The sequence below is a fragment of the Acartia tonsa genome, chromosome 15 (assembly GCF_053477335.1).
Source record: "Acartia tonsa isolate MP-2025a chromosome 15, ASM5347733v1, whole genome shotgun sequence".
Classification (NCBI taxonomy): Eukaryota; Metazoa; Arthropoda; class Copepoda; order Calanoida; family Acartiidae; genus Acartia; species Acartia tonsa.
The window spans coordinates 17,154,321-17,173,119 of NC_137274.1; the positions used below are offsets into that span (position 1 = coordinate 17,154,321).

At 33.5% G+C, this 18,799-nt stretch overlaps 2 protein-coding genes across 2 annotated transcripts in view; both read right to left on the bottom strand.

The window, feature by feature from the left end:
* LOC145306958 (uncharacterized) overlaps nt 1-18,799 on the bottom strand; it is a 37,185-nt gene that overhangs the window by 9,104 nt on the left and 9,282 nt on the right. Inside the window, exons 9-21 of the mRNA XM_080149299.1 lie at nt 17,009-17,081; nt 15,874-15,962; nt 15,427-15,522; nt 14,512-14,581; nt 6,554-6,619; nt 4,552-4,642; nt 4,400-4,467; nt 4,142-4,236; nt 3,428-3,552; nt 2,951-3,130; nt 2,113-2,198; nt 1,483-1,627; nt 334-1,156 (exon numbers count right to left, since the gene is read on the bottom strand). Of these exons, the coding sequence (XP_080005425.1) occupies nt 334-1,156; nt 1,483-1,627; nt 2,113-2,198; nt 2,951-3,130; nt 3,428-3,552; nt 4,142-4,236; nt 4,400-4,467; nt 4,552-4,642; nt 6,554-6,619; nt 14,512-14,581; nt 15,427-15,522; nt 15,874-15,962; nt 17,009-17,081 (2,007 nt within the window). The remainder of the gene's footprint in view (nt 1-333; nt 1,157-1,482; nt 1,628-2,112; nt 2,199-2,950; nt 3,131-3,427; nt 3,553-4,141; nt 4,237-4,399; nt 4,468-4,551; nt 4,643-6,553; nt 6,620-14,511; nt 14,582-15,426; nt 15,523-15,873; nt 15,963-17,008; nt 17,082-18,799) is intronic.
* On the bottom strand, nt 7,681-9,614 carry LOC145307394 (alpha-galactosidase MYORG-like). The gene is made up of 3 exons (XM_080149810.1): nt 8,253-9,614; nt 7,980-8,170; nt 7,681-7,770 (listed from the first exon to the last, which is right to left on the bottom strand). Exons 1-3 carry the CDS (start codon nt 9,496-9,498, stop codon nt 7,708-7,710), a joined length of 1,500 nt encoding a protein of 499 aa, XP_080005936.1. The 5' UTR covers nt 9,499-9,614; the 3' UTR covers nt 7,681-7,707.

The window sequence follows — 18,799 nt, forward strand, 5'->3', positions numbered from 1 at the left end:
TTTTAACCAGTTAAATCGTGGGAAAAAAAAACTAATATTCTACTGTTTTCTTTATGTACATTAATTTTTTTTCAAATAAAAATGTTGCTTTTTAAAAAAAGTTGAAAGTTTTGTAAATAAGTTTGTTGTAAATTCTACAGGCATTTTAAGAAAAAAATAGGAAGTTTCTTAAGCTAAAATAGTAATTTAGGACCTTTTTGGATATGAAAACAGTATTTATTTCAAGGTGAACTTTTGCCATTGATTTTTGTGGGTGGTTGAAACCGGAAAAAAAGCCAACTGCCCTGGACCCTTCTTGCCAACCCTGGGACTGACAATGATCTGATTACTTACCTGTCTTTAATTTTATTTGTAGGACTAGTACACCAGAAAAGAATTAATCCCAGGAAACAGACCTCCAGTATGACCAGCAAGCCATGCCGTGACATCAACTCTTCCTGTGTGTCTGCCAGCTGGGTTTCATATTGGTCCAGTCGCTGTGTCAAACTATCAACCTTTCTCTCTAGTGTAGCCCCTCTAGCCCTGCAGGATTCCTCTCTCTTACCCAAAGCCAGAATGTTGTCACTCATTTGCTTTACAGCAGTGTTTAACTCATCAATTTGTTTGATGTACTTCAAGCTCAACTCCTCAAGAAACCCAGTGCTTAAGGTCACATTTCTTTCAAGGGCTCGGATTCTGTTTGCTAATTTTTGCCAGGTAGTTTCTCTGGATGCTCCTCCAGGTTGGGCTCCAGGCACAGGTCCACCAGGCCTAGCGTCCTTGTCATAAATAGAGTTATTGTCATCATCTTTGGTACTTTGCTGTGGCATATCCTTGGTGTTGTCCTTTCCCCTTCCGCCAGCGGCGTCATTATCTCCTCCACCGCCCGTATTCAACCTCTCCCCCTTATCACTCCCCTCAGAAATTTCCGTTGCACCCTCCCCGGCCAGCTGATTACCCCCGGAGCTCGCTCCCTTCACTTGGATGGGTGTTGTTGCGGCTACCCCGTCCCCCGGCCCGTCTCTGCTCTCTGCACTAGAATTGTTTGTTTTGGCCGCCATCTTGGATGTATCATTATTAACCAGCACAAAGTCTGTCACGTGACTTTCGGCCGGGGAATTGGCGCCATTTTTACCGCCACGTGGTGGGGACAATCCACCATTGAGAACAACAGAACCTAGGTAGAAAAAAAGAATATTTTTCATGAAAACTGAGATTTTTGAAATAAAAAAGTATGACTGTCCTTTCGTATACAAACCTGAAACAGGACATATAAATGATTAATTGATACAGGCGTCCGTAGGGTTCTTGATTAACTTTTTTAGATAAACCATAGCCAAAGTTAGAAATTTATAAATGGAATACACGAACAAGAAACCAGTTAATTTATTTGAATAGATGTAAAATAAAAAAATTTTTGAAAAAAGACAAAAAAAAATCTTTGAAGGATTTTTGAGAAAATCGTCTAAACCATTTTATATTTACCATATCTTACTGTTCTACCTGGAGCTGTTCCTGTACCCTCTACAGAGCCACTATTGATTCTGGAGGTGTTGACTGTTGTCATGGAGCTGGCCAACTTGGAGGCACCCAGCTCGATACTCAGCACATTACAAAGCAGCAGCATAAAGTCTTCTCCGTGTATAACCTGACAACAACAATAGAATGATATTTTGGGAATAGTCCCTTTCGTAACATCGCCCCATAAGGGGCGATTCGTCGTATTTTTAAAATGGCTTTTTATATGTTATTTTAGGTTATATTGGGTTAGGTGATTGCCCCACAGGGTTAGGTAAGTGGCCCCGCAGGGTTAGAGCCCCCCGCAGGGGCTAGAAATAGGCGAAAAGCTACTGTGAAAAATACGAAGAATCGCCCCATAAGGTGTGATGTTACGAAAGGGACTTTACCCCATATTTTTTGGCAAAAATGTCTCAGCCTTCTTCATGACGACTTAGGTCCAAACCCAAAGTAACTGTGGCTATCAATCAATTAATCAATGAAAATGACAATTTCTTATCCTATTTTTACTTGCGAGAAAAAATATTTGATCGTGGGAAAAAACATTTGATCGTGGGAAAAAATATTTGAGCGTGTAAAAAAAAATATTTGAGTAGCTATGGTCCACTTTATCACCTGAAGAAAAGCCATCCACCTCCAGGCAGCCACTGGACTGTGGGTCCTTGCTGGAGCTATGACCGTCACAGGATTCAGAGATTCAACTGATTTGACAACAATTTAGATTTTAAGAATATTGTGGCTTTCAAAAAGCCTTACTATTTTAGAACTACTATTTTACATTTACCTACATGGAGGGAGAAGACATTGGACTGTATATTACACTAGTCCCCAAAGTTTTATAATAACGTTTTCTTATTCATTGGCTCAATAACTTTGGGAATTATATTGATTTTGACTGGTTAGTTCAAACTAGTATTGTTCAAACGTTTCAACCACTAATTGTAATCTACAGAAGGGGTAATTTTGTGCATCATTATTGGGGATGCACATCAATATATCGGCCATTGTATTATCCCTTTAGATACCCGATTTAAATAAATGTCATTGAGTAACTTAACAAATAATTTTACATGTTAGTGATCACCAATCATGGGTGATGAAGGGGACATTGGCCTGTAAATTACACTGGTACCCAAAGTTTTGAAACAGGCTTTCTCATCTCTTATCATAAAAATTTTGAGTAACATTATTAAATCCTGATCAGTTTTTTTAATTTTTTCAACCAATAATTTTAATCTATAGATTTTATATAATATCCTTTGGGGATTTATCCCCAGAGGATCTCAAGGGATAAGACAATGGCCGGTAAATTGATGTACCTACCTAATAATAAAAAATCAAATTTCCTCTTCTGCAGATTAAAACTATTGGTTGAAAAGTTGGAATACTGCTAGATTGACCCCCCCCCCACTGCTTATATCACTTAATATCCCTGATACCAAGTTGTTGTTGCCTGAAGGTAGCTGGAAACCTGCAGCATCTGGAGGTTGCTGGAAACCTGCAGCACCCGGAGGTTGCTGGAAACCTGCAGTATCAGGAGGTAGCTGGAATCCTGCAGCACAGGTACAAAACTGGAAGAGGGCAGAACTTAATGTTGGCATGGAGGTCAAATATACAGACACACTGGCATACTCTATGTACACAAATATTATCATCAAGCAATTCTACACTTATGATTTAAGCATCAGGGAGGCATGGAACATTGGACTGGAACTTACACTTGTATCCAAAGTTCTCATCATTGGCTCAATATTTTTAGATACATTTATTGAATGATGATTTGTTATTGAAAGTTAGTAGTTAGTGTACAAGCTTTTCAACCAATAAATTTAATCTACAAAAGGGGCAATTTTGTTCATATTAAATTTGGATGACCATTGATTTATTGTGTAATATCTTATCCCTAAATATCCCTGCTTGATTATAATTCCTGTGGCGAGTAGGTATTCCAGCATCTGAGTTCTCTCCGCTGCAAGGTTGTCCAGGCTACCCAGTGCAAGCTCATACACCATACTAGAGCCTGACAGCGAGCTTGACTCCAGGTCCAGGATTATACTAGATAAATAAATATTACAAAGAGTATATATATTATATAATTTAGGATGGGTCGATTTTGGACCTTTTTATCTGCACTGCATGATTTAAGATTTATCTTAAGTCTGACAACCGCTGGCGACCACACATACATTTGTATAGAACTATGGCTTCATGATGCTCCCAAAAATGGCCCTGAGGATTTGAATCAGGAACTTTTGTCAGTTTAAAAATATCTCGTTCCTTGCCTTAGAAATGACTGAAAAAAAACCCAATTTATTGAGTATTGTCCAATTTAAAGAGTTTTTTTTTATAGATTTTCTCAGGCTAGGAAAGAGATATGTTGAAATGGACAAGTTCCTGATTCTACTCCTAAAGGCTTTTTCAGGGAGAACCATGAAGCCATGGTTCGGATTCAATAAATTTTTTACTCCCATTCACAAATAGCTATACAATTGTAGGTCTGGTCGCCATCAGTTTTCAGACTACACAAATATTACAAAGAGTACACCATACTAAAGATTGACTCCAGGTTCGGGCTTGTGCAATAAATAAAGATATTACTAGTGGTAACACCTGGCCCCCCTGAGATGTGATTGTAGGTAACAACCTGGAATTTTGGGGACTTTTGAAGACAACATTTCTTAAAACATCAACAATGGTCTTGACACTCTTCACAATTGGATTTTCACTTGTCTTATCTCCTCCTTCACAACAATCAAATAATCTTTATATAAAAGTAATTGAATTTTTTTCTGTATAACCAAAGGATCTTGCTAACTGCTGAAATGACAAGGTTCTCCTTTACAATGTAACTTCTTATTGGTCATGGAAAGTAAGGCTGTTTTTTTAATGTAATTATTTAATTTCCTTGATTTGCTAGCTCTGTTAGATTTTCATCTTCGGGTTCATCCCCCTCTTCCTCCTCTATTTCTCCTAGAAAATAATAACAGGATTGGTCCTAGAACACTACTTTGGGGTACTTCAATTGGATAATAATAAAAATTGAGTGTCTTTTACCTGAAATTAAATCAATTTCTGGAATTCCAAAAACTTTGAACATTGAGATAGGACAGTAATGCTCAGCCCCATGGTGGGACAATATCTCTACCTAGACAAGATTAATCTATAATTTACTTTGTCTGTCTGTCTGTATGAATGGCTGTATGAATGGCTGTATTTATGTCTGTATGTCTAGTCTATCTGTGTTTATGTCTGTATGTGTGTCTGAATATCTATCTGTAGCTCTGTCTGTATTTCTGTGAGTTTTTCTGTTTGTATATCTGTCTTTCTGTGTGTATGTCTGTCTGTGTTTAGGTTGGGCCGGATATTTTATTGGCCGGATATCCGGCTAACACCGGATATCCGGCAAATATCCGGTTATCCGGCCAAATTACTACATATTAAAGTATCAAAAAAGGATATAGTCCCTTTCGTGGCAACGCACCTTAAGGGGCGATTCATCCTATTTTTTAAATTGCTTTTAATAGGTTATTTTAGGTTAGGTTAGGTTATATTTGGTAAGGTGATTTCCCCGTAAGGTGGCCCCGCAAGATTAGAGTCCCCCGCGAGCGGCTAGAAATGGGAGATACGCTACTGTGAAAATACGAATAATTGCTCCTTAAGGGGCGTTGCCACGAAAGGGACTATACCCGCAAAAAAAATTTCTTCATAAACTGGTGTTTTATATTATACTAGCGGCTGCGTCCCTAGTATCTTGGGATATTAGAAGGGACATGAAAGAGCAGAAAAATAACTTAAAACCTTACAACGACTTTTTTTTTATAAAAATCAAACAGCCTAAAACCACCCTGGGACCTATAAGAAGCTTCACTCTAAAGGAGAACCATATCGGTTCAGCGGTTAGCGAGATCCTTCTCTACAGACAAAAAAGGCTTAGCAAATAAATCTAATTAACTATTACTACTCTCAATCTGTAATATCAACGGTTTGAGGATGGGCGGGGAGGTGGCGTTGAATGCCTGCCCCCCCCCCCCTCAGATTTTTTCTATCCCATTTTTTGTGTATAAAAGGTAGAGGGCTATAACTGAGTGACTTTCAAAATATGGGTATGACACATAACTGAGAGTTGAAATTTTTTTAATACCTCCTTCCTGGCGGGCACAGGATACCAGCAAATCTGGCAAGGTCATTCAGGTAAAAAGTAAAAATATTTTTTTACTTAAACAAAGCATTTCATGTTATCTAATACTAAAATATCCTATAGTGGTACCAGGTATAATACTGCAAGTCCTGAACCTCCAGGTCTCAAGATATCTTTAAACGGTTCCTGTGACCGCAAATTTTTTACTTGAAGATTTCAAATTTTAAACTTAGGCTTTTTTATATATCTTCATGACATATTACAATTTCATAAAATCCGTTGCCGTTTACATGCCAACCGTCGGTTTGCGGCTGGCAGCTGCCAAGTACTGCTGCCACCGCCAAAATTTATGTTTTGAGATTTCTAATATAAAATTTACATGAAGATAAACATATATTCAGAAAAAATTGTTCTGGCTTTAATAATAAGAAAATTAAAGCCATTTAAGATAAAAAAAAACTGAGATTTTTGTTGTAAAATATAAAAGATTATATTGCCGGATATCCGGCCGGATAGTTTCAATATCCGGTATCCGGCCGGATATTGAAAATGGCCGGATATCCGACCACACCGGATATCTGGCCCCACCCTAGTTTAGCGTACATTATCCTTTATTTTATCCATTAGGACCCTTGTATAAAATAGATGGATTATTGTGTCTAATTGACCATCTAAAGTAATAATGGATTATTCTGACTAATTGACCATTTAAAGTAATATTGGATTATTGTGTCTGAATAACCATCTAAATTAATAATGGATTATTCTGACTAATTGACCATCTAAATTAATAATGGATTATTCTGACTAATTGACCAACTAAAGTAATAATTGATTATTGTGTCTAAATGACAATCTAAAGTAATAATGGATTATTCTGACTAATTGACCATCTAAATAAAAAAATGTATAGTTTACCTTGGCATATTTTCCAACCACATTTGTAGCTGCATCACTATTGAATGTCTGAATAGATCTCTCATCCTGGAAAAAAAAGAACAGTAAACTGTAGGTAATGCAGTAGATAAACAGATATCCTTGTGACACATTCAGTAAAAGTAATAAAAAATGTATTAAAACAAACCTATAGGTCCTGAGATGGTTTAATGCTGTTCTATTTTTATACACAAGTTTGGGTATAGTTTTAGGCTATTTTGGTGTCCTTTCAAATTTGATATGATTAAGATTTAAAGACAAATACATAGACAGCTTTTTAATGTTCAGAAAAAGATGATTTAGATGAGCTTCAATTATTAAGAAATTCTTCTTAGGTTCAAAATTTGTTTCTTTGTCCCCAGCAAAATTTATTTTTAAATAACACACTAATTTAAATAAATTTGAAATAATATTTGGGGGGGAAGATAAAAAGGTCTTCAATTCTACCAAGTGTTGCCCCCCAAATGACAGCTTAAAATCATATATTGGTTTTGTGATTTTTTTTCTCGAATTAATTTTGGTGTTTGTACAAGCTGTCACTTCTGCTTTCAATAGATAGCAGACATATTGCATACAGTAACAGAACAAAAATTGAACTTTATAGAAATATGACTTCCAAGATGTAAGGAAAAAAATAAATATTAAAAATCCCCTAGAACAACCTGAATTTTGATACTTTTAACCACATAAATTTTGAAAATACTATCAAAAACAAGTGATTAGTCAGAAAGTAGCAGGTTTTTTTTGTCTGTAGCTTAAGATTTCAATACATACTGAACGGAGTGAGCTCTCCATTTGAGGGAAGTTTCAGATATGTCTCATTATGGTTTATGCTTTATTATTTTTATAAAAATATTTTGCCCTTCCTATCCCTTTGAATTTAAAGACCCTAGATGCTAAGAGCACAACCTGCTAGTTCTATTATATATAATATTTTATTTTTTGTCTGTAGCATAAGATTTCAATCACTACTGAAAACTGATGGGTAACTCCATTTTAGAGAAACTTCATATTGGTCCCAGGATGGTGGAAGGCTATTTTTATTCATCTCTACTTTTTGATGAAGGCAAGTAATTTCATAATTTTAAGAAGAATAAAAACTAACAAGATAATTGCAAATATTTATTGATAAAAAATCAAATTTTAACAAAGTAAGGAAGAGTAAATAAGTCAGCTGGGTAGTCATACAACCATGTTGGTCCTGCAAAAAAAATTATGGATCATTTGAAAAAAAGTTTGGAGGTCTAAGTGCTAATTTTTAGGACAAATACAGAGGAAAGCACTTAGCGCCGGGAATTTGCTTTAATAAAATTAACATAATAATATTTTTGATGTAAACTTAAATATTTTTCATAGGAAAAAAAGATCTGAATACTAGTTTTGGAGATGAATTTTAGATCCAATAATTTCCTGTAACATTTGTATTCAGTACCATGTCAGTCCATTGGCCTTTGGGAAGATAAATATTTCTTGCAACAGCACCCTCATCCAACACAGGAGCAACTAAAATTCTATCACCCAACAAAAATTCTGAATCTATACTAAGCGCAGTTCTATCCTCTGGGTCACTCCACCAAATTGGGCGGTTGATTCCAAGACCTTGATAACATTTATTTTGAATATATTACATTTTCAATAAAAATAAATTTAGTATAAATTGTTATTATATTTAAAATTTTACCTGTTTCTGTGGATGCGTGTGCTAGCTCAATAATATATGGAGCATACTCTTCATGAAGACTTATCAGTTGTTTGAAATGATCAACTACTTCCAAATCATATCTCCAAGGAGTGTAGGACAACTGAATTGCTGGCATAAACACATTAGCCTGCATCCATCTAATATACAACTCTCTGCTAGGTGGAATGACATATCCATTGCCACCAACCATATCTGGCAACACAAATGGATAGCCTACAAGGCCAAATTGCAATAGTGTAGGAATCAGGCTCTTCAAACCATTGAGGTAGTCCCATCGGGAATATTTGTCCAGCATTCTGACAAATATTGGCAGTTCTTGAGTTAATGCAGATGCTCTAACTTCAACCAGATTTCCAAATTTAGCTGCAGCATTCATGTAACTATTGGTGTATCTTGTAGATACTCCCTGCAAACCATCCCCAGCTCCTAGCACATATCTTTCTGGTAGAAAACTATTTTCACCTGCATCAAACTTGAAAGAATCAATACCAGTTGCATTAAGAAGAGCCTCTAATCTTCCTGTCCACCAATTAACAACCTCTTCCCTGGTGAAGTCAATGATACCAGCTTCAAAGCCTTGCCACCAGAGAGTTAGGCCAGGTAATTGTTTATTATCTTCTCCTATGTACTTGGATTTTTGTGTCATAACCATAAATTCAGAATTTTCAGAAAATACTTTGCTGTTTGCATTTATGAATGGATGTGTCCAGAGTGTGACAAGAAAATCTTTGTCATGTAGCTTCTGAACCATATCAGCAACATCTGGGAATTTATCTTTATCAAACTCAGCATCTCCATAGTTAGCCTCCCATCTGTCATCAATCTCAATTTGACTGAAGGAGAATTCATTTTCAATGATTTCATCAGCATAAGCAAGTACCTTTGTTTGGTTTACATTTGTTTTCAACTGTGCCCAGGTGGACCATATTGGATGTGTAAACATTCTTTCATTTGGAATAGATTTAGGCTGAAGCCACAAGTTTGCAGCAGAATATGTATGCATTAGCTTGGCATTCTCCTCTCCACATATGATATACTTTAATTCAATACTAGTAGACTCTTGATGAAAATAAGGATTGGATCTTTTACTTGACAAACACCAGTTGTTGTGAAAATTATGATTCCAAGAGTAGAATAAGGGTTGGTAAGGGGCAGCATAAACAGCACCTCCAAAACTGTTCAACCAATAAGGCTCGACAACACCACCAAAATGTGAATGAACCATATCTCCAGGCAGATATGCAACTTGTTTCAATGTCACCGACTCATTAATTGGAAAATATTGAGGAAACTGTTCAGGTCCACCATACCAGAACACATCTATATTGTAATATTTAAACTATTGGGAAAATTTAGCCAAAATAAAAACAGAATATTTTAATTTGAATCATTTCCCTAATTAAAAAATAGAAATTAGGCATTAGTTTAAAATTCCTGATTGGTCAAAGCAATCTTCTAGCTGAGAAATGTGATCAGAATTCCAGGTGATGTCATAGCAAGTATTATCTTTCTTGGAAATAGTCAAAGTAGCAACATCCTCCCATGTATATACAGCATCTTTACTATCTGAGTCTAAATTATCTTATAATTCTTTAGAATTGAAGGCTTATAATGGTTTCAGGAAAATCAAAGAGTCCCAAACGGCGGAGTGGACAAACATAGGAGTGTTAAAATAATAATGTAATTAAATATTCTTATACAGGTTAGGTTAGGTGGAAATATGAATATACAAATAAGCCCCCCGCAGGGGTTAAGCATTTGAAAACCTTTAAGATAGTTTAAAATAGGTTAGGTTAGGTTAGTTTCCACTCCCACATTTGGGACTTCTGCATTTTCCTAGGACCCTTATAATTACCTATGAAATATCTTACTTTTTATTGGAAAATGTGAGGGAGGAGAGGGGGCTTTAACTTACTTAAGATCTAAAATTTAAATTTCGTAGGCAGATTATTTGTAATAAGGCACTGGGGAACTTTTTAAAATAAAAATCAAAACATAATAATAACTAAACAACAAATTAGCCAACACCCCTTGAGGCCTATATGGGCATTTCAGGGAATACAGGGGAGTTTGGGGTAAGTTAACCCTTCTCATTAAATTTCATTTTTTTTAAAAAGTAAATTTTAGTTTGATAATTTTTTTGTAAAGATTAAATATTTTGGAGGGTATAGTTCCCCCCTCCAAAATATATGTAACAGTTCCTGTAACTGTACTTAAAAAGAAGCTTCGCTGTAAAGGAGAACCATATTGACTCAGTGGCTAGCAAGATACTTTTCTACACATATAGATTATAGACATCCTGCTACTTTCATATACAGATAACTGGTAAAAAAGAATATAAATTCCTAAAGATGGAGCCACAATTCCAACAGGTAAACTAGCTCCAAAGGTTCCAGTTAGTACAGGTTTACCAGAGTTGGAGGAAAGTGTAAAACTAAGATTAACATGAAATTATTTGTAGAACTATGTGCGATTTATCAAATTTTAGTTTTAACAAGATCTATTATTAACAAATTTTAGTTAATTTTAAAAATAAAAACAGAATCAGTTTAAAGAAAGTTAATCATTACCATGTTATGTTTCATCAAATAATCTGTAATTTAACACTAAAATATTTATTTTTAAATTTATTACCCCATGGACCATCATTAAATGATACTAAAACAAGAGGTGAAAAAATTACATAGGTGGTATTAATTAGAATATTTAAATCAACAAAAAAAATCTTATTTTCAACCAACATAAATGATTTATAATTGACTTTACTGTCTGCTAGTTTAAAGTTTTAACCACTTATTGTAATCTACAGATGGGGTAATTTTGTGCATCATTATTGGGAAAATACTTCAATTTATCTTCTATTGTCTTATCCCTTTAGATCCCTGGAAACAATGATGTAAAGAATAAGAATTATTTCAAGGGATCATAGGGGAGAAGACATTGAACAATAAATTTATGTCAATCACCTAAATTAATAAACAAAATTACCCCTTTTGTGGATTGAAATTATAATTTATGACTTTGGTCCAAGATATGATTTTGATTAAAAAGTTATAACCTGAGTTTATTTCCTTCAACTTGTACATTAAGTTCACTAAATGTGTTTTAATAAATAACTTTACCCTGGAGAGAGAGGGGACAATTGGCTGTTCATTACACCAGTCCCAAAAGTTTGAAATAACGTTTTCTTATTCGTTTGCTTGATTACTTTGGTGACTAGTGAATTTTGATTGGTTGATTTATTAAGTTGTGGTTCAAATGTTGCAACCATTAATTTTCTATCTAAAGAAGGGGTAATTTTGTGTATCATTATTGGGGATGTACATAAATTTATCAGCCATTGTCTTATCCACTTTTGATCCCTGTTGACAATGTCATTGTCCAAAATGTCGTCTTCCACACAAAGACATAAGGAATAATGGGATAGAGTTTTAGTATTCGAAGAACACAAATACAGTGTGTTTTTTTTTATGAGAACTTTTTTGAAAGCAATTTTACCCCACTTATACCTAGTTATCAGAATTTAATGATTAATGGCTTATTTTCTTCGTTTTTTAAGGGAAATTATGAAACAACAAAAAAAAATTACACTTTTTGTTGAAAAAGTACAGTAAAGTTGAAAATTAAAAACTTAGGTGTCAACATATAAAAATGGTTTTAGCGCATTTTTCTTAAAAAAATGAATTTTCTTTAGTCGACTTTGGGGGGCCAGTACTCCCTCCCTGGTTGAGATATGACCTTCAAACTTTGATATGTTCTAGTACATGTCCCTAATAGTATCTGTATACATTTTTAGCTCTATATCTCAACTTTGAAGTGTTTAGCAGCCATTCTTGCAAAAGGTTGATTATTTGAGCATAAGAAAAATGCGCTAAAACCATTTTTAGATGTTGACACCTAAGTTTTTAATTTTTAACTTTACTGTAATTTTTTTTGTTGTTTCATAATTTCCCTTAAAAAACGAAGAAAATAAGCCATTAATCATTCAATTCTGATAACTATAAGTGGGGTAAAATTGCTTTCAAAAAAGTTCTCATAAAAAAAAACACACTGTATATGGCAGAAAACCTGCTTTGACAGTAAGGAAAGTAGGAAAATAGCCTAAAACCAGCCAGGAACTTTTACGAAGCTTCCATAAAATGAAGAACTTAATCAGTTCAGCAGTTATCAAATTCTAAAGCTAAAAAACCTAGCATAACTAGAGCAATTCTTAAACAAACATTTCATGACATAAAAACAAGGATAACAACATCCGTAAAAGCGAAGCCCTGAAATGGTAGGACAAACTATTATGAACACTCGAACGGAATAAGCATAATGCTAATGCATTAACAAAATTGTAAGTAAATTTGTTGAAAAAAATTCTAAATACAGGATACTGTTTAAGGTCATGCTTACATTTTTGGATTAGATAATAGAGATGCTTTGCTTATAACAGTGTACTTTGTACTTAGTAATAGGAATCAGTAATCCAAAAATAAGATGAGTAGGAAAATTATAACATACAAAAATTGTTGTCAAAAAAGTGAAAAATCGTCATGTTTAAAATGGACGTAGGGACTTTCTGGTAATGATTATAGAGTTGCTTCGATTCCTAATTGTTATAGGAATTATCATGCAAGGTTTGAAATTAATAGGACAATTTTAACTTGTTTAAATTTTAAAAGAGCTAAATGTCCCGGACGGACGGATTATTCATTTATTTATTAAAACATCCCTTGAAGAAACATTGACAAATAAAAATATAAAGATTAAAATTTTAATAAAATATTTGTTCATGATGAACAAATAACTGTAACTGTTCATTTTATGTTTTATCTTATGTTTTGTTTTTACTGATAACATGTTATTTAGTTTAGAGTTGGGCCGGATATCCGGCTGATTTCTGATATGTCGGATATTGGGTTATCTGGCCCATAGAATCTTCTTTGATCTGGCCGGAAATGCAGTAATTTGCCGGATATCGGAACATTTTCAATATCCGGCCCAACTCTAATTTAGTTTTCCGGTTGTTATCCAGCGGATATTAAACGTTTTCGAATCAATACTGGAAATATTCTTATCTTTTAAATGTAAAAAACAACATCTATGAGTAGCGAAGCACAAAAAGTGAATAGAAGATTGTTAAATGAAGAGTGTGAAAATGTATGTTTGATATGTTTTAATGTATGTCTTAATATTTATAATTTTGTAGCATGAATGACAAACCGAAGGACAAGTTAATTCAGCAAAAACATGTTGTTCTGTCATTCAAAACAAAATATGCATCTTTTTGAATGTTATTTGCATATTTGAAAAAAAATATTAATATTTTGTTTTATAAGTTGACCTCTCACTCCAACAGACTTAAAACTTTTCAACTTTTCTCACATTTTTAAAAGTAGTTCTTAAACTACAAATAACACAAAAATGGTACTTATATTTCAGAAAACTAGAGTTGATTAGATAATTCTAACGCTAAATCGAACCTAACTACTGAAGGAATTACCATGCAAAGTTGGAAATCGATAGGACAATTCTGACATGACGAAAAAAGCTAACCATCTATGACGGACGTAAGGACCGACCCTAAATATAGAAAAGTCTCCATGTTAAAAATACACAGTGATCTCTCAGTTCACATAAATGCACGAAAAAGACTTATTTTACGCGTTTTTTCTTAAGAGAAGCTTTCCCTGTGCATCATTGGAACTTGGTTCTTCCAGATTTTGGGTATAGTCCCTTTCGTGGCAACGATTTTCAATATGGATTTTGATAGGTTATTTCACATTAGGTTAGATTATATTGGGTTAGGTGATTGCCCCGCAGGGGCTAGAAATAGGAAAAATGCTACTGTGAAAATACGAAGATACGAGCCACGAAAGGGACTATAACCCAGATTTTTTGTAGTCCTTCTTATGCCGCTTAACACGGGATACGTTCAGCCGTTTGGCAGATAGCAGCCTTTAAAATTCATAGATTTTTGAAGATATTCGTTACTAGGAACATTTTGAAATTTCTAGTACCAGTCGCTTTCTGGCTAGAACCGGCTAAAAACGGCGGCCAAGAGTATGATGTGTAGATTGGCCAAAAAAATGATTAAACGGCTAAGCCGCAAGTCGTTATATTTCCAATTTTTTTTCGATTTAGGGAAAATAGACCTACCAAGAATTACTTATGCCATTTTTCATAACGAAATTTGCGCATTGATTACGGGATGGTTGCATTACCCCCCCCCCCCCCCCCCAATAATTCTCACCTTATATTCAAAAGTGCCAAACTGGACCCAGTCTTTATCTCGTCCAGGATAGGTGTGCCCAATTGATACTCTGAAAAAAAATAGAACTGTATTTTAAAGATGCTCCACGCATAGCCTTGAGCCTTATGGTCCTTAGAGTTGGGCCGGATATCCGGCCATTTTGACTCTCCGGCCGGATACCAGATATTGAAACTATCCGGCAGATTTTTAATGCTGGGTATCCGGTTTTCCGGCCGGATACCCCGTAATTTGCCGGAAATCTAACGTTGGCTAGATATCCAGCCGGAACCGGATATCGGGCAGTATAAATTATCCGGATATCCGGTATCCGGCTTAAACCATTAGAAACCATTGTTTTTGAGGTATCAAGGGCCTTGCATATAACAAGAAAACATTTAAACAAGAATTTGAAAAATAGATACAGCCGAAGTTCCGGTCTAACAAAACTGGTTATTACTTTATGATTTTAATTCTAATATGTGTGGAAAATTGTCAGTAATCCAATGCTTTATATGATTTTTTAGTATGGCATAGAACCGGTACTAATCCAGCGGATATTAATCGGTTTCAAAGTCATACTGGAATAGTTATTTCTCGCATAATATTATAAAACGCTTTCCGCACATTTAATATGTACAATTAAAACCAGTTTTTTTAGCCCCAAGATGGCGAAAAAAAGATGGCTGAGAACTGGCTCTAATCCAACGGATATTAGTCGGTTTTGAAGCTATACTGGAATAGTTACTTCTCTCTCGCATCATATTATTAACAGCTTTCCAGACATATAAAATATACAATTGAAACCAGTTTTTTAGCCCCAAGATGCCGAACAATATTTCAGTATGGCTGAGAACTGTTTCTAATTCTAGCTGATATTAATCGGTTTCAAAGCCATACTGGAAACTTAATTTATACCTAAATTCTTTTGGTGAGGAGGAGTAAAGTTCAAAATTGGCCATCTGAACTTTCAACACCTTGATACTTTCACATAGCTCAACAACAAAATATGCCCTGAAATTAAAAATATATTAATCAATTAATCAATCAATCAAAAATAATCAAGCAATAAATCAGTCAAATAATCAAGCAATAAATCAGTCAAATAATCAATCAATAAATCAATCAATCAATTAATAAACAAATTGATTAATCAATCAATTAATTATTCTTAAGGGATAAGATAATGGACAATAAATTGATTTATATTACCAATGCTGATAAACAAAAATCCCCTTCTGTAGATTTGAATCATTGATAGTAAAGTTTGAACAGTGTTAGTTTGTAACAACCAACCAACATTTTTAATGGATAAATAAAACTTTGGGTACCAGTGCCCAATGTCACCTCCCACCCTGATGTTACCTGTCAGAGCATTTGTTGAGTATGTATTCATCTCTAGAGGAACTAATAACATTGCCTCCACCCTGACTCTCTGGGTTAGTTGATATAATCTAAATATTACAAAGAGTACATATATATTATATATAAATAATGCAAAGAGTACATATATATTATATAAATAAATATTACAAAGAGTATATATTACACCTCTACAGGAACTAATAACATTGCCTCCACCCTGACTCTCCGGGTTAGTTGATATAATCTAAATATTACAAAGAGTACATATATATTATATATAAATAAATATTACAAAGAGTATATATTACATCTCTAGAGGAACTAATAACATTGCCTCCACCCTGACTCTCCTGGTTAGTTAATATAATCTAAATATTACAAAGAGTACATATATATTATATATAAATAAATATTACAAAGAGTATATATTACATCTCTAGAGGAACTAATAACATTGCCTCCACCCTGACTCTCCTGGTTAGTTAATATAATCTAAATATTACAAAGAGTACATATATATTATATATAAATAAATATTACAAAGAGTATATATTACATCTCTAGAGGAACTAATAACATTGCCTCCTCCCTGACTCTCCGGGTTAGTTGATATAATCTAAATATTACAAAGAGTATGTATTACATCTCTAGAGGAACTAATAACATTGCCTCCTCCCTGAATCTCCGGGTTAGTTGATATAATCTAAATATTACAAAGAGTATAAATTATAATATACTAACGACCACGCCCCTAGAGGCCTCTAGAGGCACTTCAAATGTCTATAATTTTCTAATAATTTCTATGTTGCATTCAAGTCTCCACGTAAATCTTTTTTTTATCTTTTTGTGATTTATCTTAGGAGGGTGGTGGTACCCTCCCCTAAAATAGTTATAAAACTTCCCGGAACCTATGAGAAGTTACCCTGTTGAGGAAAACCCAATCGGTTCAACGGTTAGCTAGATTCTTTGCTACAGACAAAAAAAACACCTTAATACTTTATAGTTTAGGATTGAGCTAGATCAGACACAATTCCAAAACTGTAAGAACCATTCTTCTAGCTGTACTGTAGCCAAAATTACACCAATTTTAACTTATTTCTTCAAAAAAAACCTAAAAAACAAGAACATAACTAACCTTAGCTGTGCAGTCAGGACTAGCAAAGTTTTTGGTCAGTTTGTTGCTTGATGCAGATTTATTCACATTAGATTTCCTTTTTAATACCACAATCATTTTATACATAACATTTTATAATCTCTTATAAAAATTTGGATGGGGACAAAAAAAAATTATCATCTTTTTAAAAATACACTAAAATGTTCTAGGGCATACCAAATTACATATAATAAGTTAAAGTCCAAAATTAGACTTCAATTGACAATTTCCCTCGAAATAGCTTGTCTAGCACAGAAAAAGTGCTAGTGCATCCATTCGTCATAAAGAAGATGATGAGTTTGAATCTTGACTAAACACTATCTCATCACTTAAGATATTAAAAATGGTTCCTATTCCATGTTTGCTGGATAATACTATTACTTAAACTAATATTTTGACAGAAAAGGAGATATTGCCGTTTTAAGTACTTTAAATCTTGTAGATAGACCCCATAATGTTCAGAGTTTTTGGCGGTGCATGTAAAGACCTTTCTAAACACATTAACCAGATTTCTAACTAAATTTTTGCCAATTTGGCATCAAAAAGCCAGGTATTTCTTTTTTATGTCGTTACAGGGTCTATCTTCAAGAATTAAAGTACTTAAGACGGTTTGTTCTTTTAAAAAACAGACAAACTTTTCTAAAGAAGTTGTATCAACTTTTTCACTTTTTATTTAAGATAGCTAGCCGGCTCTTTTAGTAAGTAGTAGATGTAAAATTTTTCATAGAATTCAGATATGCAATCGGTTTTTTTGTAGACCTCTTATTTTTTAAGTAATTTAAGTTTTTAAAAAAAATAATTAAGTCGGTTTTAAGGTACTAAAACGCAACAAAATAAAAGAATAAAATGGCCAGTATGAACAAAAATAGTAAGATCTTTAATTTGACACCTTACTTTTAAAATTCTGTTAAGTAATTATTGAAAAAATCTATTTTGTTAACCTCGGATTAATCAAAACTTTGAAATTAAAAATATCCTCTCACAGGCATAAAAAGTATGTGTTCATATATACTTTTAGAATGAGAAAAATAATACGAATCCAGTCTAAGCAAAATTGAAAAACTTTTATAAAACTAAAATAAAAAATATAAGTTTATTTTAAGAATCATAATTTTCGGCTTTAAAGGGTTAGCTTGAATAAAACCTGAACAAAACCTAAACAAAAGACAATGCAATGTAGCAGATATTTTTTAAACACAAGAAACAATAATGTATTTTTAACTGCATTGTTTTGAAGTTTATAAACAGACTGATGCATATTTGTTCATAATTTTTCATTCTTTACATGTTCTGTAATATCACTATATTTATTGTAGTATCTATTGTATATATTGTATGAACGTTCTCCTTTTTTTTTGGTAATTCTATTGGTTAACTTTATAGGTTAAGCTTCGCGATTCGTCAATTTTCGCGATTTGTGATTGGCTAGTTTAGTAGTTACAATTCTTAAAATAAACTTTTTATTTTTTATTACAATTTTTTTAAACTTTTTCAATTTCGCTTAGAATGGATTCGTAATATTTTTCTGATTCTAAAGGTATATATGAACCCATAATTTTTATGTCTGTTTGATAAAATATTTAGGTTTAAAGTTTTTATTAAACCGAGATTTAAAAAATAGATTTTTTCAATAATTACTTAACAGAATTTTAAAAGTAAGGCGTCAAATTAAAGATCTTACTATTTTGGTTCATTCTGGCCATTTTCTTCTTTTATTTTGTTGCGTTTTAGTACCTTAAAACAGACTTAATTATTTTTTTAAAAAACTTAAAT